At 37.2% G+C, this 22,147-nt stretch overlaps 1 protein-coding gene across 2 annotated transcripts in view; it reads left to right on the forward strand.

Annotated features, from left to right (window-relative positions):
• Positions 1-22,147, forward strand: part of LOC124715343 (E3 ubiquitin-protein ligase TRIM37-like) — a 291,007-nt gene that overhangs the window by 206,487 nt on the left and 62,373 nt on the right. For both annotated transcript variants that reach the window (XM_047243092.1, XM_047243093.1), the window contains exons 12-13: positions 4,174-4,307; positions 13,844-14,044. In XM_047243092.1, coding sequence (XP_047099048.1) covers positions 4,174-4,307; positions 13,844-14,044 — 335 coding nt within the window. The remainder of the gene's footprint in view (positions 1-4,173; positions 4,308-13,843; positions 14,045-22,147) is intronic.

Consider the following 22,147-nt stretch of genomic DNA (forward strand, 5'->3'; position numbering starts at 1 on the left):
TTACATCTCTTACCTTCATTCCTGCTCTCTTCCTTTCATGTGAAAGGTTTCATTTAGTTGCTCTTACCAATATTCTTTTCTTTCCCTCATGACATTGTGCACGTTTAAGAGTGCCTCCATTGTCAGTACCTTTTGGGTATGTGTGTTTTTACTTTATGCCCTCGGTTCTTGGAGAAAATATTATTACACATTGGAGACAGTAACATTGATGTAATTTTCGGTTGACTCTTTGTATAATCCAAAATATAAAATCTAGAATATTATTTCACAAAAATATTTTCACTGAGTCATTTTGTGACTTGTAACAATACTGCTATCTCATTTTAGTTGTTTTGGTTAGTGCGAAACAAAATTTAAGTTGATAAGATGATAATACTAACTTGAGTGCTTCCTCCTATCTGTAATCTTTATCTGACACCATCTTTTTTCACATAGTGTCCAAATATATAAGTTAAGATCACTAAGCTACAAGCATTAAACAGTAAGCATGATATGTGCTCCAGCCCTTTCTCATATAAGAGGTGTATTCGAAAATTAAGGTCCATTTGGTCATACAAAAGAAATGAGCTCTTGAGAAAAGTTTTTATTGACTGTAATACTTTACTACATGTCTATTTACTTTTCCACGTAATTACCATTCACATCTACACATTTTTTGTAATGCTGCACCAGCTTCTTTAACCACTCTGCAGTGCACAGCTTCTTTAACCACTCTGCATAGAACTCTGCTGCCAGGAACGGAACCAGTTAACACAAGTCTCAAGTTCATCCCCATTTTGAGATCATTGTCCATACAGCTACTTTTTAAAATGAAACAAGAGGAAATAATCATTTGGTTCAAGATTGTAACTGTATGGAGGGCGCTCAAAAAGTTCACCATGAAAATCCTAAATATTCTTCTCTCTTCCAGCAGCGGTGCGATGGCGTGCATTGTCATGAAAGAGAGTTATTCCAGACAGCAGCCCAGACAGCAGTTTACCATGGTGTCGATTTTGGTTTGCACATCTCGGTTTGGTTAGCATTTCACAGTATATGTTAGCTGCCATTGTTAACCCATGGTCCGTGAAATCAATCAAAAGGATGCCCTTTCCTTCCCAAAATACAGTAGCCATACGTTTTCGACCCGCGAGTGGAGACTGCTTAAACTTTCTTGTTTAGGTGAACTAGATTGATGCTTCTGGATAGATTGTTGTCGATTTTACATTGGTGTAAGATATGCATGTCTTGCCACACATAACAATGTGGGAAAGCAAATCACTCCATCTTGTCGATAGTGCTCCAAAAACTCTCCCACTTTGTGTTCTTCGCTCTTTTGTGCTGATTGTTGAGTATTTTTGGAACCCATTTCGCACACAGTTTGTGTTTTCCAAGCTGTTCAGTGACAGTCCTGTAAATTGATGTTCGAGCAACATTTTGGAATTAATTAGCCTGACCACTAACCGCAAATCACTATGAAGTGTTTGGTTCACTTGATCAATGATGTTGTGGTCTGAATACTGATGTTGCATCTTCACTGTTTGTGAACATTTGTGTGGCCATTTTGAAATTCTCGACACAATTTTCAAACTTGTTTGTTACTCAGTATTTCAGGTCCATACACTATGCATCACTCCTGTAATTACCCAAACATCTCAAATGAAGAGTCATATTTTTTCCTTTTGTTTTGACAATAAACTTTATTATCTTGTAACAGCTTATGGTAAATTTTATAGAGTAATGGAAACAAAAAAAAAAAAAAAAAAAAAAAATGTAATATGTGTGAAGTGGCAAATGGAAGTTGAAGATTAGACTATGTTCAGTTGTTTTTAATTAGTTGCTTCTGTCGGTGATAAGATGTTAAGGGAGTGGGTTGTATCGAGCAGACATCTAACAGTATTCTATAATAAAAGTGCTTATTTAGAAAATATGATTTCCAAGGTTGTTAAAAAGCAAAAGTTTTTCTTGTACTTGTTTCTCTGTGAAACTATAAAGGAAAAATTGTTGGTGTACAAAAGTTGCTGCACGGCGAAGCAAAAAATCATACCCAATCGCTGAATCCAGGCTACTTGGAGACAATATAGGATGTTTTGGGCAGACCACAATTAAGTCTCATGAACTGGAATACAATGACATGCAGAGCTAAAGCCAACCTTCACTAGTTTCAAGCCCATCAGCACCATTGTTCATCTAGAAAGGACAATTTACATCAATGTTAATATTGTGCATACATAATGTCATTGTAAAAACTTTTATCTAATGTTTCTTTTAGTTCACTAGACTCATGATGAATTTCAGCAGCTGAAGATCCTTTTGCCAGCAAAAAACTAATTGCACAATGCACTTCACAACTGGCAGAATCTGTTATTGTCTTGGCCATTGCTATCTGCTCTTACCAAGTGACTGCTGAATCAAACGAACATTGCAGTAGTTTCCTTTCCTAAAGAATCAATAGTCAGCTCTTCATGAATAGAACTTCATTCAGGCCTATCATCAGTTAAATATTGGTCATCGAGCCTTAGCTCTGAAATACACCTCGTACATCTATCTGGAGGTGAAACAGTCATAGATTAAGATACTTAAAAGAAGAATACAGAAGAAATATCAAAACTTGAGTGTTCCCCATATCTTTTGCACTTGTGATTCCATCTTCGAAAGACCATTCAGAAAATAATATTGATAAATTATGGCAAAATGACACAGTGCAGCATAAACATTGTGCATTCACAGTGCTTGGAATATATACCATTTGTGTTTGTTAGCTGTGTATGAATGGTGACAGTTTACATATAAAAGTTGACAGAAACCAAACAGCTGGCATGTATGAGACCTAGTCTGTATTATTATTTTAATTGAATTAATGCTGAAAACAGCATGGTGTTCACAAGTTGCAACATATTTGCCATAAGATTTCACAGAGATCCAGGAAATACTTGTTTTGTTATAAATCTAGTCTTCGATCACAAAAATTTTATTAACCAGGTCAGCTATGGCCACCTTCAGGCCTGAGTGTATCCAGTGCATTACATAATCCATGCCATTTCTTATGTAGATGATAGTCACATTAATCAGCTATGCAAGCTCCATCTCAAAATCTAAACATTATTCACCAGGCTTGTTAATACTTTAAAGACGTTAGGTGCCTAAAGCATAAACATTAGTGTCCATGGTACTCAGAAGAATTTGTAGATTTTGTGACAAAGCTTGAATAGCTGCTCAGTGTAACTGTACCATACCATCTGTGTATGCAGTTACATGAATTATGTAATGGAGTGGATTCAATCAGGTTGAAGGTAGTCATAACTGACCTAAAATAATTATCTGGTTAATAAAAATTTTGTGATACATGACTGAATTTATAACACAATCCAACAAGTGAATAATTCATTGGAGGGTGTGAATTTTGTTCAGGATGTGAAAATGTTAATGATGAAGAGCAGAACAGAAATGCGAACTTTTGAGGCTCTGTAGTCCTCAGTTAGTATGAAGTTGCATATAAATAACATTTTGACAACCACCAACTTTTGCATACATACTGTACTTTAGTACAGTACAAAATTATGTGGCAGAATCATAGTTTAGTACTTACCTTCAGGAGGAGAGAGTTTTAGTATTGCCGATACAAAAGATAACAGTACAAAAGATAGTACCTCGGAAAGCTATAATAGTTTCATATACTTTTATATGGGTCTATGTAATGCACTAAACTTTAAGTTTCCTGAAGGTTTGTACTGGCTAGCAAATCTACCTCATAATTTTGTGCTTTTATAGGTTGAAGTACCTACAGCACTGCAGTTCTCAAACCAACCATACTTTTATTTGATATTATGTTGCATTTTAGGTTACATGTCAGAGATGCATTTCTTGTAATAATTAATGTAAAATGAGGAAAGATGAGTACACAGTTGGTGAGCAAAAAATAAATTTTCTGTTTGTGTTTTACTTGTTTGTGTGCCATGTTTATGAAGAATAGGGGAAGTTATATTAACATTTGCCAGTATGATAGTGAAGAATTGCCTGCAAACCTTTGTACACACATCATTTAAAAGTCCATTTATGTTGTGCCACACACAATACCCCCAACCCTGCTACAGAGGATTTTATCATGTTTTACTCCACAGTACTTTCAAGAGTTTTGCAAATCATGTAATTATGACAAGCAGTTTGAAGTTAATATCAATATTTTCTATGTTTCAGGAGATCTAAGTCGTCTGTCTCGGAAAGTCTCGAAGATGAAATAATGTTGTTACATTTGTTTGAGATGCAGGATAGAAACAGTTCAAATCTACAGGAACAGCAAGCATTGTGGAACTCTTCTCTCTATACTTCTGGTAATGTGTATACCTCAGTTAAAATTCTGGGAAAAGGGTGTATGCATTTAGTACAGTGTTTTCAGAGTGCTGAAACTAGCAGAATTTGACTTTGATACAAGTGAGACAATTGTGTTGTTTCCCAATTTTCTCGAATGGCTCACCAAACATATTATGTTTCCATTCATGATCAGTTAGTTATGGAAAAATTAAATAACTGAGTTTGAAATTAAGAAACTTTTGCAATCAGTATGGAAAATCCTAGGTGACATACAAGCAAGGGAATGAGGAAAGGTTATTTACCGTAAATAAAATGGAAGTGTCTGACTGTAGATAGGCACGTGAACAAGAACTCTGGGACATTTTGGCTCAGTTAATATCTCGCAGTACAGTAGCCTTCCTGTCATCGAATACTACCTCTTCCAGCATCTCCAGACCCACAGTTTAATTCCTTATTCATAGGAAATACTACACTATCTCTTTTCAGAAAAGATGTAGAAGCAAACCCATATCATGGGCATGGGTATGCACATTGTGCGCTCTTATGCCACCATGTTTATGGGCTTATGAGCAGTGTAGAGGAATCATTATTACAGTCTCTAGGTCCAAAACCTCTCATTTTGTCCAGGTGCATTGATAATATCTTCATGGTCTATTGCCAGGGTCAAAATATAATTTCCTCATCCCCCACAGCATTAGCATATTTTCTCCTGTTGTACCTTCAGAGCAGATTTTGTGGATCTCAATCTCAACTTCTCTGATGGCTTCTTAAAAACCTCCGATTTATCAAAATCTTAATGATCAACAATATCTCCAACTGACAGCTTCCATCCTTTCTACACTAAAAGTCAGTCTCACTACCATTAGATGGCGTACTTGAAAAGCTGAGCAACATCCTGCCCAGAATGTTGACTCATGCCAAAACTTTCACTTCTCCCACTCTCTTATTTTTCCCACTATCTGGGTGCAAAGGAGCATTCCATTTATTACTCATTATCATTACATACTTGAACACCTGGACCACATCATTCACTGCAACTTTCACTACCTCTCATTTTCAACTGAAATGGAAAATTATTCTCCCAAAAATATCTCCCATCTTTGCAGAGTTTTATTGTACTGCACACTTAGCCTATGAGACATCCTGATCCATCCTTATGTCAGCTGTAATTCCGGCCTATCTGTATACAACAGCCAGGTACAAGAATTGTCCCATGTCTCAACCAGATACGTCCTAACCCAGATCTGTCACTAGCATATGCTACCTCATCAAAAGTGGAGCCAACTGTGAAGCAGTAATATCATATACCAGCTCATCTACAACTTCTGCACAGCCCTTTATGTGAGCATGATGACCAGCTGTGAGTCCGATTTGATGACCATTACAAAACAGTGGCCAAAGGCAAAGATGACCATGCCCGGTGGAGCCTGCAACCAACACAACATGGCCAACTTGAGTAGCTGCTCCACATCTTGGGCCAGTTGGAACTCTCTCTCCCCCCCCCCCCCCCCCCCACACACACACACACACACACACACACACACACACACACACACACACACACACACACACACACACACACACACACACACAACCACCACCACCACCAAATAGCAGCTTATTTGATTTGCTTAGATGGAAGCTGTCTCTCCATGCAGTTCCCTTGTCTTCAGTTGCCACAAATATTTCTCTTTCACATACCTCCACACCCATCATCTTTGTCACCGCTTCCGCTTCATTCATCAGCTTTACATCCCACACTAGTTCGCTATTATCGCAGTAGCCTCCTGACGTCCACTAGATTCAGAGAGCTGTGAATTTTTATGTGCACTGTTATCTCAGAAGTCGCTGTGTTTTCTTTCCTACCAACACCCCCCCCCCCCCCCCTCCCCCCGCACTCGTCTGCACCCCAGTCTTGCATTCTGTTTCATGATGCACAGATGCTATTATCTCTGATTACTTATTCCTGCCATCTTTTCATCAGTTAGAAGTGTCCCATGTATGATATATGATCACATTGCATGAGAAAACTGTAGGCTTTAAAAAATGTAAATTTGATGTTTGAACTAGCTTGAGCATTACTCTTCAGGGTGTTTAAACTGCTGATTGCTGAAAGTTGGCTCCTTTGCATATACAGTAGAGCTCCAGTAATTTTAGCCCAGGTATTTCAAGGTTCCATGTAATTTGAGCTGGTCTTAAGAATTACTGTTGCATACATTGTGGGAGTATACAATGATCAATGTTATTACAAATATTTACTATTAAAAGCAGTCTTGATCACAAATTATTTATTCCAGCGACCAGTTTCAACACTGCAACTGTGGTCATCTTCAGACCTAAAAGTCATATACAAAACTTTGATCAGAGGGCTACATACATTAAAGAAAATACATAAAGTTAGAAAGCTATAAAATTATGAATTACCAATGACTAAGAACCTCCTTCTGGTGATAAATCATTACTGGAGAAACCAGTACACGTCTTACTATATATTCCGGAGGCTCTGCCCACTTCTGGCAGAATGATGTCATTGCTAACCAATGGGTTATAGGTTGAAAAACAATGTTAAATTTCTTAGTTAAAAGAACATTGACAAGAAATGAAAATAGACAAACATAAAACTTAGCTTGTTCAACAGCTATTGTCAATTAAGAAGTGTTAAAAATATTTAAACATGTAGGATAAATGAACATCGTTTAGACAGTACATGGGTTGCTCTCTCAAGGCCTGTTAGTGAACCATTTGGAACCACTGGTTGCCATGGTGAAATTAGACGCCATTCCAAAGATGTGGCAGCAGGCTTCTTTCCAATGAACTTGTTGTGAAAGTCAAATGGCAAACATTGTCACATCAGACAATGTACTGTCGAGCAGCAACATGTCTTTATTGAAACGATAGACGCTCCATCAGGCTGCTTTTCAATGAGGAGGCTGCAAAAATCATTAACTGACATGTGTAGTACATTCTGCACAGATACGATTTCATTGTGTAATAAGAGACTTCCATTTATATAGATTACTCAATACATAATAATTAATTCTTACAGATCAATACTAAGAAGAAGAAAATCGAGAGGGCACAGTAGTTGTGCATATTTATGAAATATTGTCAATGAAGTTCCTATGTAGATTGCAAATTTTTACATGTGACAATTTTTAAAAGGCATTGCTATGTCTTATGTTGCATGCCAGTCTTATAAAAATAATGAAAATGGAAGGAATTTAAAATTATGATTCTACGAGCCTTAGTGTCAGAAATAAAAGAATGTGAATTAGCAACGTGCAGTCCTAAAGCATTAAAGGCAAACATTCTAAAAAACAGATAGTCATAAAATAATATTTGGCAAAATAATAAAATTACGAAGTAAAAATAAAATATTTCGTAAAGGTCTTAATAATTTTAAAAAACGAGGGACAAACATACATTTTTTTCAGCTTTTTGACAATCTGCTTTAGCATGTTCACTCGTCTGTCCCTCGTTTTTTGTTACCAAAGTGAATATTGTTTTTCTGTCCGATATTTGTGGAATGAGTGTTGCTGTTTCTTTTTAGTAAGTCGTCATTGTTGGTAACAGTTCTCATGATCGAATATACGTACAAGGGTGATAGAGTTAAAATACTGAGATAGCTGAACAACAGCCTACATGAAGTTCATGAACATACACCATAGATCAGTCTGACTGTTTCTGGGCTAAAAATATTCTTTATAACTGCACATAGTTGCCCTAAAATATAACACCATAAGAGACAATAAAGTGAAAGTAAGCTAAGTAAACTATTCTTCATGTTTCATGGTCAGGGACAGTGGTGACCATTCTTGTAGTGAAGACAGCAGCATTGAGTTACTGCACAAGGTCTCTAATGTAATATTTCAAAGAAATCCTTATGTCTACCTTTAGTCCTAAGAATTGGTATTTTAAAGAGTGGCTGGATGTTCTTCCTGCCACCACCTAGTTACCCACTGGAAAGGAACATGTGCTGTTATTCGTGTGAAAGTGAGTGAAAGTTTTCTAAATCATATATAGTTGGTGTTCCTGATAAATACGAGGGCGGTTCAGAAAGTAACCTCCGATTGGTCACAGTGTGGGTTGTGGGGGGAGTAGCGACGCCATCTGTGCGTTCACGCACTCAACAGGTCAGTCGGCATCAAGCCGTGGTCGAGTGAACGTCGTACCTGCGCTAGTTTAGTTTTTGCGGCAGTTTGAAATGTGTGCTGCAATAGAAAACCCCGCCAAATGTGAAGTGTGTGCTGTCATAAGGTTTTTGACAGCCAAAGGATATTCTGCAGCAGCTATTCATCGTGAGCTTTGTGCCGTGTATGGACCAAGAGTTATGAGTGAAGGAGTTGTCCGTGAATGGGTACGTTTATTTAAAAGTGGACGAGAAAACGTTCATGATGAAGAGAGGAGTGGTAGACCATCATTGGTGACTGACGAACTCGTTCAGACAGTTGATGCAAAAGTTCGTGAAAATCGACGTTTCTCAATGTCGGAGTTGTCTACTGGTTTTCCACAGATTTCTAAGACTCTCTTGTACGAGATAGTGACAGCAAGATTGGGTTATCGTAAGTTCTGTGCACGATGGGTGCCCAAAATTCTTACCGACCACCACAAAACTCAAAGAATAGCCTCTGCATTAGACTTTCTGTCACGTTATGAGGACGAAGGAGAACCATTGTTAAACAGAATCGTGACCGGTGACGAAACCTGGATTAAGTACGTGAACCCTGAGACAAAAGAACAATCAAAGATGTGGGCACATTCAAATTCGCCTACCAAACCAAGAAAAGCCTCGCAAGATTTTTCTGCCAGAAAACTGATGGCAACGGTGTTTTGGGATGCCAAAGGGGTGTTGTTGGTTGAATTCATGGAACGTGGTACGACCATTAATCAAGACGTGTACTGTGAAACAATAAAAAAGTTACGACGGGCTATACAGAACAAACGCCGTGGTATGCTGACTTCCGGTATCGTTTTTTTGCACGATAACGCCCATCCTCACTCTGCTCGCAGAACAACGGCCCTTCTTGAGTCCTTCAAGTGGGACGTTATCAACCATCCACCTTACAGCCCAGACCTGGCGCCAAGTGATTATCACCTCTTCATGCATTTGAAGAAATGGCTTGGGTCACAGCGGTTTGATGACGACGAAGAGCTCAAAGATGGGGTCACAGGCTGGCTCCAGGCACAAGCGGGTGATTTTTATGCAGAAGGAATTTCAAAGCTTGTGAAGAGATACGATAAGTGCCTCAATCGCTATGGAGACTATGTAGAAAAATAGTGCAAAGATGTAGTTGTAAGATGTATATATTAAAATGTTTTTATTTAACTTGGTGTATTTTTTTTAAATCAACCGGAGGTTACTTTCTGAACGGCCCTCGTATTATCACCTTTATCTACAATAATGATGTAAGCGGAAGCAATGAATTAAAATTTTACATGCTCTCTCTTCATCATTTCCTAAACAAAGTGAGATTTTTGTAAATTTTACTGGATAAATATTATTATTATTATTATTATTATTATTATTATTATTATTATTATTTTCATTATCATTATTATTTTCATCATCATCGTTATTATTATTATTATTATTATTATTACTATTACTCCCTATACATCAAACCAATAATATGAAAGTTATTAATAAAAGCAAATAGCCACCTGAGACCATTACAAGCTATGTCTTTCTTGCCGAAAAACAGATGTTTAAAAACTAATGCCATGAAAAAATACAATCTATAATCACAGTACTGTATGCTGTGAAGTGATCGAAATGCCTTTTTAGAAACACATTGTTTATCACCAGTGAGATTTGAATTTGAAACTGAGAAAGCCTTGGGCTGAACTTACCCATTCTTCTTTCTTGTCTGTTGAACTAGATTGATACTAATGATGCCTCCTAAATAAAAATCTTAGGATTGCTTTTTGCCTAGTTTATGGAATGAATTTAACACACACTTTTTTTAAGATCTGCCAATTTACCAAACATTGGTATTTCTGCACAGTAACATTACAAACTTGGCATAATTGTATCTTTTCCATGTTGCCTTTCATAATTTCCATACATTTCATTTCTGTTCGCTAGGTTTCAAAACTTCTGCCTTTCTGTGCATGAATGCGACTGCTGTGTGCACCATTCTCATTAGAAGTGATTTGAACCCTTCAGCACAACTCTTACAAGATGTGTCCATAAAGTAAGGTGTCTAAGGGAACTGAAGGTGTGAGGAATGTTTTTATGCAACACACGGCAACACTGATGTGTAGCTGCCAATTGCGCCCCCACCGTTCTGCCCCCTCCCTTCAGATCCCAGCAACATGAGCCTGCTGCGAAGCTCAGTCCTGACTGGGCAGCCGTTCATGATGGAGCCCCTCCCTTACTTCTCCCACCAAGTGAGAGTTGCGTTGTATTGAATGGAGATTATGTTGAAAAATAAGGTTTTGTAGCCAAAAGAGTGGGGAATAATATGATGTATTGGAATCCTGAAATAAAACCAACCTGCTTTCAAGGGGGAAAAATGTTGCATTACTTATTGAATGTCCCTTGTTACATGGAAATTCGAGATAATAAAGTGCATGTCTCACTTGTGACATTAGATTTTGAATATAGTTTGTAAGCATCTGGCAAGCTCGATCCAATACCTCATGGGAGCAGGCATAGAGTACCAAGCAACAACACATAAAAAGAGACACGGGGAAGATTTGAAGGATCCATAAGTGACATGGATTCTTTTCATCGTTTAGTGACCAAACAAGAAGGAAACATTATTAAAACAATGAACAAGCTAGTTTGTAATGCAATATGTATATATTTGAAGGTGAAAAAGGCTTGAAAGCATAGAATTGCACATTGCCCTCATATACATTGTAATTTTTGTGTTAATGAACATAATTTTCAGTTTCTTCTGTGCTGAATACTCAAATGAATTGATTACTCTGTGACATCGAATAATTAGTTAACTGTATTCCTTCTTGCTTACATCCCCACCAGTGTACTTCTGCATTCTCATGGGAGTCAAGAAATTCTGTCTGTATGTAGCACAAACCAGCACATTCAGTTTTAGGGTATAAAATGTTGGATATCTTCCAATGGAAGATTGATTTGCTGTTTCTTTGTATTTCACTGAAATAAGTTTTCATTGCAAACTATCAAAGTAAGTGTTTTATTCATTTGTATTTTGGAGAAATTGAAATCATGATTGGAAGTTATATTGGAAACAAATATCACTACCTTTGCTATCACTGTGCTGAAAATATCTAACACTGGTGTCAACAACCCCCTTCCATTCTGGAAAGCATAAAAAATGAGTAATTCTATGTTAAAACTAATTGAATGCCTCAAATATAGATAGCCTGAAACGCATCATTAATAGGTATTAGATGATAATGCTGCATAAAAAGCAAATGCACTCACATCCTCACATCTCCCCTGTGAGAGCCTGTATGTGACGAACATGACAAGCATATCACTACATTGTCACCCCTTTGCACAGCAAAGACTTGTCAGCATGCTTGCAATACTCGTATTTGGCAACCCTGTTACAGTGCATTAATTTGTGCATGTGGTCATGAAGTGTTCAGCTGAAGTCACTTGGCTTTCCTTTTCCATTTCGCTGACTTATGCTACAAAATCCTCATGTGAGGTGAGACAGCGAGAAAGAAAATTTAATTTTTGGAATCTGGAAATGCCCTACTTCACTTAAGTAACAACCATTCGTATCTTCAACATTGCATTATGGAAATCAGAGAGACCAGTTGCCATCAGTGTCTCGTTAGCTCATTAGTTTCACAGATGCTTCTGATGCAAGGGCAGCGTGAGTTCTCATTACTATTATTACTATTACAGTGCAGAGCAGTGCACTTTAGGTTCTTATTCTCCGTTTTATTTAATGTTGCTGAAAATTGTTGAAGAGATTCTTTAACAGAATTGGAAGAAAATCTTTGTGCACTAAGTCTTATCACAAACTCAACACAGTAAACTGTATTAATGGTCATAGATGTCTGCCTTGTGAACACAAAGCTTCTTCACTGTATAGATGTGTCTGAAGAACATCGGCTTGACTACTGATGAGACAAGTTTGGTTTTGTTTATCACTTACCACCCATATGTCAGAAGAATAGTTATGAAGTGAATATAGTTCCTTTGTGGTAAATCTGTGTAATAGCAATTAGGGACCCCTGTAGACATTTGCTGACAATGGTGTTATCTACTTCCTTCCACTGTGGGTAGCTTCAGAAATGATCAATTTTCGTGGTTAAAATCAAATTCAATATCGTAAATATTGTTTCTGATCAGTGTTACGTTCTCCATGAATCCATACATGGACCTCAGAATATGCAGTTTGCCAGCATTGCTATAGAACATGCACTGCAACGTATTCATGCAATTCAGTGCATATGTTTACTGTAAGAAATCAAACAACAACAGTAAAACTGATTTCAACGCAGTGGCTTGATGAGAACATACAAATTCCTAATGAAAACACTGCACAAGATGTCACTTCCAAAGGAAAAGAAATGAGCCATAAAGCATTAATAACAGTATTAAACAGCATATTGGGATACCTAATTAGATTTTTTTAGCCATACTCGTGTCTTGGCATATTAATGTAATACAATAATCAGCACGTAAAAACGGGTCGTCTGCCTCCATTGCTATCGAGCTATACTCTCCAAAGTGATGAGCGGTGGCGAACACGTAAGACACGGGGCGAGAGAGCACAGCATTGTAGCAGTAGCCGCTACTGGCACCAGGCAAATGGCCTCTGGAGAGCTCTTGTGCATGTGGCATTCAAAGGCAGTCAGACTGCTGAGAAATCTTTTGTAAAAACGTTATTGTATGAAACTGTTATTACTAGCGTATCAGAAAGTACAATACATCTAAAAACAAAGGTGATGTGACTCACCAAACAAAAGCACTGGCATGTTGATAGGCACACAAACAAACACAAACATACACACAAAATTCAAGCTTTCGCAACCAACGGTTGCTTCTTCAGGAAAGAGGGAAGGAGAGGGAAAGACGAAAGGACGTGGGTTTTAAGGGAGAGGGTAAGGAGTCATTCCAATCCCGGGAGCGGAAAGACGTACCTTAGGGTGAAAAAGGACAGGTATACACTCTCGCTCGCTCGCTCGCTCGCTCGCGCGCGCGCACACACACACACACACACACACACACACACACACACACACACACACACACACACACACACACACACACACAGATATCCATCCACACATACACAGACACAAGCAGACATTTGTAAAGGCAAAGAGTTTGGGCAGATTTCTCCTCCTCCTCCTCCTCCTCCTCCTCCTCCTCTAATTGCATTAATAACCACATTTTAGATATCTTTCATATATAATGCACTTTTATATGACAATATATTTTTGCAAGAATGAGAAGTGTAGTAGTCATCATCATATGTAAAAAACATTTTTTTGTGTAGTTGATTTTAACAGCTGTTAAACTGATTTGTGTGAAATGCTGTTAAACTGATTCGTGTGAAATGGAAAGTCATGTTCCTATCTTTAGTGATGTTTTTTATTTGTGTCTCAGGTGGCAGCAGCAGTGGTGCTGCTAGCTTTTCCAGGCGCAATGGGGGCAACATGAGTGTTATTAACAGTTGTCGATCAGGTAGACAACCATTGGCAACTGCAAGCAGCGTCCTTGATACACTGCAACTGGACATGGCCTGTATAACAGCAGCCACTGACAAGTCACTTCCTGAAAGTCATCACCGATTGTCTGAACCATCTGGTGAGAAGCAGTTATTTTTATTACAATAGATAATATTTAGTTGACTGGATACAAGAATATGTTTCCCTGACTTCATCTGCAGGTCATATATACTGATTTGTTTCTCCATTAAATTGCTGCACAAGTGTAAAGAAATTGGATTTTTTCAATAAAATTTGGAATCAGTTGGAGATATTTGCAATGTTTGAGTTGTATGTTTCCATCTCATTCTGTGATTAGTGCTTTGAATTGTTTGAGTTCTCCATTTGATCGTCATAGGCAGCAGCAGTCATTCCTTACTGGCTGAACAAATATAGAAAATGTCATTTACATGCACATAAGTCAGTGTTTCAAGCAGTTTTGCATTATAATTTATCAGGGGAGAAAAAATATGAATGAAAGATCCCAATCCTGTATTAGAAAGCATAAAACGTAATACCTAACCAGTCACAAATGATACTTTATGACATGATTTAAGGCTTTCTCTTTATATTAGAGTGGTACTGCATCTGTTTGCATTTGATCTATGGTATCTTCAGTCTTGCAGCACGTTCTTTAACCAAGTTGACTCTCACATTAGTCTGACAGAATGAATAATCCAGAAATCATAATTGTAGAATGTGATTATATTTAATACATTCATCGGATTAGATTTTGTGATATTATATTTACTACAAATAAAAAATTAATATGTGAAATGAAGAGGTTGCAGGTAACAGGAAAATCGGTTAAAATTTCTGCTATTATTGTTGCTCAACTGAAAAATAAAGTAGCATGAAACTTAGGTTTGTTTCAGGATGAGCTTTATCATCATATTTGTGCCATGCAGGGTAAATGTGGGTAACTAGGATTTATTCTCTTATTTCCGGCATTTGGTGTCAGGCAAATTACTTGTGTCTGAAGTACAGTGCCATCAAGTTTTGTATTGCACTTGTCACAATTATCTGAGAGAAATTACTGTACAGCCCCGTTCATTGGAAAAACTGTTGTGACTACTTTGGTTTTAATTACTAACATTATTGAGAACTCGTTGCACCTGATCCTGAAACTTACTACTGCACACAATATGTAGTTTGCACCTAAATTATAAGAAAATTAATTGCTAACCTTGCATTAGGAGCTTTACCTTTTATGACGGCCGGTTGTAGGGAGGAATCTCCTGGATACATGAAGTGATTTTTGTGTTTGAGTGGTTTTTAAGGTTACTGGTCTCTTTGTTTGTATAGATTGGCTTATACAGAGTTCAATATAAAACCTATTAGATTTTAAAATTATCTCAATATTTAGCTTACTAATATTTAGCTTATTTAATATACTTAAGCATTAAAATGTTAATTACAAATTCAAGTAAATTATTGAACTAATCAGAGTGCATCTTGGTGTCTGATTGTTGTCTATGGATGGACATTTTTCACAAACTGCTTTTTCATTCTTTTGCAAACAAAGATGTGTACCAGTTCCACATTTCTCACATGCATACTTGCTGGTGCAAGTCTTTATTGTGCCCTTGCAACATGACTGGGCATATTTTTCTTTTGTGTTCTTTGGTTCCAAAGAAAATTTATTTTTTTTATGCCATGGCCCTTTGGGTTTGCATTTTACCAGCATTGACTTCATGTCATGTGCTAGTTTTGTAATTGTTGTTCTTCTTTTGAGCTGATCTTCTGGCAGACTCAGAACCAAAGCTTTGAGGCAGCGTATATATTCTTGTTAGCAAATAAAATTACTCATGAATTGGTGCCTGCAACAATTAGCATATGCAGAAAAAACTCACCTTATGCCATTTCTTTGTTGACCTAGCTACAGTGTAGGTTGCACAGAATCAAGTACATCGACTCCAGTCAGAACATTTTTATTCCATATTTAGCTGTTTGAATGGTATGAACTAACAAAATCCACACTTGCATTACCAACAAATATGGCAGACATATCTTTATGGTAGCCTACATATCAATTTTCACTATTCTTGTCACAAGGTGCATCGTCATAGTAAATGTGTTTCTTAGGAATCAGAAATGTTTTTCGGGCATAGTCATTCTGAAAACATTGACACCAAGCTCATCATCAGTCCAGAAGTCATGAAAATTCTGCCATCCTCCATGAAATACACCAGCAAGGAATAAGAAGTCAAAAAAGACTTTCATTATAAAGATGACACATTTAGTTGCAGCCAAGCACAAAGAAACTACTGTTACACACTGAACTTTTTGGCAGAGTCTTCTTCAGAAAGGGAAACAGATTAAAAAGAAGCAAGTACACCTCACACGACTGGTGTCTCCAGCCATTGAAATAAGCTGTGTGCCTGTTGTTATTTGCCACAATTAGCATATCATCACTCATGAAAAGGCTCCCACTGTCAAATACAGTTATATTTTTAGCATTTGTAATTACTCCAGGCAGTTAGGTCAGCATATTAGGGGTCAGTATTGTTCCATTAGTACCTCAAATAAAAAATAAGTATGTTATTACTATTATTAAGAATAATATTACTAACATCTAAAGTGCCACACTTTATCAAAGGAATAATATGGAAGAACCAATAATTAGCATGATGTCTAACATACAGTTAAGGTGGAAGAAACAAAATATTTTTGTAAAAAAGTGTGATAAATGTAATGGGAAAATGATACAGAGACATAAGCTGTAAGTAAGTACTGTAATATTTTACAACACATGTTGCTTAGCCACTATCAAATGTATCGTTCATGTCTATGTAGTCACCATCATATTTGTTTTTGATGTAAGCAGTGATCTCCAACACTGAGGAGGGAAACATGTACATGAATATAAACCACCTCAAGATAGGCACATGACTGAAACTGATTGTCTGTTAAATAAAATAGCCTCCTATAGTGATGTAGCGGTTATTATTGTACACCCTATTAAGAATACTATTTTTACAATGTCTTTTATACTCAACAGAATAATAATTTTCATCACTTTCGTGCCCTCCATTATTTTCCTCATCACTACCTTCACAATCCACATCCGAGTCTGCAGATTTTGTTTCAGTTACGTCTTCATATTCGGAAAATGCAAGTGGTCCGACATGTTGCCAACATTATTTTGACTGCACTACAGAAGTTTCGCTGGAAGCCCTTACGTATTCTCCATACAGTCTCTATCTTTTCCCATACAATTTCTGTATTTTTCAGGGTTTAAAGAAAGACATTCTTGGGCGTTGATTTGCTTTGAACTAAGAGTGGACACTTGGGTAAAATCATGATCCATAGGCAATGGCGAACATTTTTCCGTAAATATATTGACCATCTGGTCTCACAGTGGAATAAATGTATTAACAGTTATTGTGATTACTTTTTAAATAATGAACAGTTTACCTGCTTTTTTCTATCTGTTTGCATTTCATTTGACTCCCCTTACAGCACATATTTATTTTTACTGTTAGCTTTCTCCACTATAATCTAACTTCACTGAATATTATATCATTCTGCTTTTAACTGAGCTATCTGATCAGCAATTTAATTAAATGTAGAATCATTTTGCAAGACTGACTTATCGTCTGTGAATGAATCATCTCAATGTCAAATTTTTACTTAATCTCAAAACTCACCAACACTATTGCTTGCTAAGCTCATATGCACATTTCCACATTTGAATGAGGTGTAAGAACAGTAATCTTACATGCTTCACATGAATGTATGTTACAAGCAACCCTCCTCAGCTTCTCATAAAAAAACAACTAAACTCCACCCAAACAGGCCACGAAGGCTCAACAATACTGAGTGGTCACCGTGACACCCTCAGCCCGAAGGTGTCACTGGATACGGATATGGAGGGGCACATCATCAGCACACCGCTCTCCTGGCCTTATGTCAGTTTACGAGACTGGAGCAACTACTTCTCCATCAGATAGCCTCGCAGTTTGCCTCACAAGGGCTGAGTGCACCCTACTTCCCAACAGTGCTCAGCAGACCGGATGGTCACCCATCCGAGTACTAGCCCAGCCTGATAATGCTTAACATCGGTGATCTGACGGGAACCGGTGTTACCACTGTGGCAAGGCTGTTGGCCCCAGCTTATCGTAGATCACATTAAATATCTACAGCAAACAATTTGTCTGATGTAGCAGTAATAAAATGTATACACGAACCTTCCTCATGAACCAGTCTGTGTATTAATGAGAAAGTATCAAAATTCCTATGGTAGTTCTTGAGATAAACATTCACATACACACAGAAAAACTTGGTGAGGGACTTCAGTTTATAATAAGTACAGATTTCATGAAGTGCTGCCAGCCCTACAGGTAGTAAGACAGGTATTACGAGTATTAATACAATTACTTCAAAAATATGCATTTAAAAAAGTTGGAGCAAATAAGAGATGAAATGAATAATGATTGTGATGATATTTTCTTTCTTTGGTGTATCTGTCTTAAAACGGCTATCAATTGGACACTCTCCACTTACCTCAGCCATCTTCTTTATTGTAATAAAATAATGATAATTTCACATGTCATCTGAAACATAGAACCAGCTAAAAGAGCAGTGTCATCATCTTGAGCTAACACTTTACAATGAAAGCATGACTGTCGGAGTGCACACACGAAAGTTCACACTGATCTGAACTGTCTGCCTCAGCAGTGTTGCGCTCCTATTTATTCATACATAGAATGTTCTAGCAAATGATGAAATTACGTAAATAAGTCCCAGAATCTTCCAGCATTCACAGATGTTAAAGATAAATAATTGCAGGAGACGGAATTTGAACTTGTGGCTCTCAGATCACTGACTAGTGTCATTAACTGCTACACCATAGCAGATAATGCACAGCACATGACATTGCTCCCTTTTCTCATTAAAATGCAGTGGGCTATAGTTTCCTGGTTCTGGATCTGGAACCTGTCAGTGAACTTGGGTGAATCTTTGCACTCTGCTTGTGTTGTCACAGTATCATGATCTCTGGGACATTCAAATGTAGTTACTTCCACTGAGGCACAGTGCCTATCAGGCAGGTGATCTTGTTCCGTGTGCTGGAAACCCATATTGTTGATCTACACTTCACGGATGATTGGTCACACTTTGTGGATGATCGAGAAATAGTCACACATTGAAACAACTCAAGAAATCCTAACTTCTGATCTAGACATCTTAAGCCAATACTTCCATTAATGGAGATCACAGACTAACTCATAGAAAACAGAAGTTGCATGTTTTCATCTGTCCAGTAGATGGGTACACAGAGCACTTGACATCTGTTTTGAGGGAGACAAGCTTCTTCATAACATGTATCCAAAATACCTCGATATCATGTTAGACAGGAAACTTTCTTTTAAGGAGCACTCAATCCAAACATACGCTAAGCTCAGAAGCAGAATATCATTCCTCATAACATCTGTGGAACTATTTGGGGATTGTCTGCAGACACTCTTATGAGTACATCACTCGGGATGATATATCTTCCTTAATTGTCCATATCTGAGAAAAACAGATGTGCTAATTAATGAATCCATACACATTGTTAGTGGGTCAGTCTGATTTGCTGCCAATATTTGTAACGTACCTCAAGTCACGTTCCACCTCCTGATATCAGACAGAAGAGTGCACTACTACATGAATATTGGAAGATTGTCAATAACACTGACCTTCCAGTATTGAATGGTGTACTCCCTGTGGAGCCAAAAAGATTAGGATCAAGACACCCCACTCGACACCCCACTCTTATCAGAGCCAAGATTCTTGCTGAAGTTGAATTCAATGTAATAGATGAATGGAAATACTGCTGCAAACAAAGCTGACCCGCACAATGCCTTAAACTACCTGCATCAAGGAGAAACCCCCTGTGTTTGACCAGCCTCAGGCAATTTCGATTACTCTGAATTGAATCTGAACAGGTTGTGGAAGATGTGCAGACACTATTCACAAGTACTGCAGATCTTCAGCACAGTCTTGTAGCTGTGGTGCTGGACAACAGACAGTTGTTAATGTTGTTTCAACACATCCCACATGTACCTACAAGGGTCTGTTTGAAGATTTGTGGGCAGTTACAAATGGAGGGATAAGACTTTTGATATTCACATACAACTGTTGTCATTTTTGTTATACTCAAGAGCTGTGTTGACATGTTGGTATGTAATAGTTTAGTAGTCTTTGTATAGCCTTTCTGATATTCTAACCTTCCATACAGCTATAAAATTACATACTGTGTCATCTGGATTGTAACTTACATGTCTTACGTTTGGTGCTATAATGCATATGGTCTGTATCCTGGGAAACCAAGGTTCATATTGGTATGTGAAGTAGAGCCCTTAGGATAAAGGGGTGGAACGATTGATCGAGTTCAGGTTGACCGTAGGCCTATGATGTTTATGTGTTTATTGATAACATAAGTAAGTAGCATCATAGAACTATAAATATGACCTTTTTTCTGAACAGTATCTTACATTTATTAAAATGATTCAAACTAAATAGTATGTTTCCCGGATTAAATATTACTTCAAAAGCAATAAAACAGGAATGAAAAGACATCTATTTTAATTTAGCTTCATGTTCATTATGGTATCATATAGAACAAGAAGACAGTGTAAGCAAGTTCAGGACTAAACTGAGTCCATATGGATCAAAAATTTACTATGCATATATTTAAAACCAATTAAGTAAAGTAAAAAGATAAATTCAATTAAGAATAATTAAGAATGAAGCTTCCCTTTTGCAGGAGCCTGGGTGTTTCCCACCTGAATACTGATGTTACATACACCTTTATACTCGAACCTCAGTCCACCGATACATACAACACACAAGAAATAGCTCAAAAACTAACCTGAAACTGCTCAGTATTAGAACCAGAAAACAGACATGGCCTCTATTAGTAATAGGAGCTGCTGTAGTTACAGCCAACCAGTACAACAGCAGCACTAATCATAGCATACAAAATCTAGCTAGCTAACTGTTTACTAACAACATATATTCATTCAATGCCTGTAAAATTATGCAGCACACACAAGCCACTGTGGGCCTCCAGTTCAGTTCAGTCAATTGTTTACACAATCTGTTGATACACTGTACGTAGGTAATTGTAGGGTAATGGTAGTTGTAGTATCCATCAGGTTTGCTTGCCATGATCAATTACTGTATTTATCCGAGTTATAAGAAAACCCTGATTATAAGATGATTACTTTCTTTTCACAAGGCCTCTTGAGAAATATAATGTAATATAAATATATAAATAATATGTAAATATAACATAATATAAAAACATATCTTGGATAATCAAAATTACAGTGCGTTTTATTTATTCATAATTTGGATTTGCAACTACTTGTGTCTGCTATGTTTGCAGTTAAAATTGTAGGATGTCAGGTCTGCCAGTTATGCAAAACACCGTTTTTTCCAAGTACCCAAACATGTTTCAGCACCACTGTGCTATCATCAGTGGGTTTCCGTTTATTTATTCTGTTATGTGAACATTTTTATTAAATGATTACAAAATTATGTGGATATTAGTTCAAACAATAGTTAGTTTCCTTTTGTTAATACCTTTACACTTGGCGTGCAGGATTTTTCCGGACCACTTGTGTATCATTTATTACAGGTAGCTTGTCATCTGCAACCAAACGATGTTGATGAGAAATTTTGTTGGGAGTTAACCTATCATCTAAAATGTAATTTAATTTGTTGCAATATTTCGTGCTTATATTCGTGCTTACTTAAGTTTTTGTGTGACAAACCCTTTTATTCTCAGCTTCGTGGTCAGGTGTTGTGATGCACATGTAAATATAACACGTATTTTCACAAATAAGATCATAAAAACACCTTGCACTTCACCAAAATGCAGTGTAATTGTGGTTGTTGTGTGTCCCAGCCCAGTCGGTGTTCATTTGTTCACCAGACAGTTTGGCACCAAATTTGAATTTTGTTTACATTCATCTTGGTGTGTGTGTGTGTGTGTGTGTGTGTGTGTGTGTGTGTGAAAAATGGATACACTACAATGTGCAAAGACTCACCATTTACACACAAAAGGAACACCATGCAAAAGACAACACAAACAGTTAAGAAGCATACAGAACAAACACACACACAATATAAAATTTAAACAAAATTCAAATTTTGCGCCAAAATGGATTCAGGCAAAATTTTTTTTTTAAATGTGGTAGATGTTCCTAAAAAG

This window comes from Schistocerca piceifrons, chromosome 1 (assembly GCF_021461385.2).
Source record: "Schistocerca piceifrons isolate TAMUIC-IGC-003096 chromosome 1, iqSchPice1.1, whole genome shotgun sequence".
NCBI lineage: Eukaryota > Metazoa > Arthropoda > Insecta > Orthoptera > Acrididae > Schistocerca > Schistocerca piceifrons.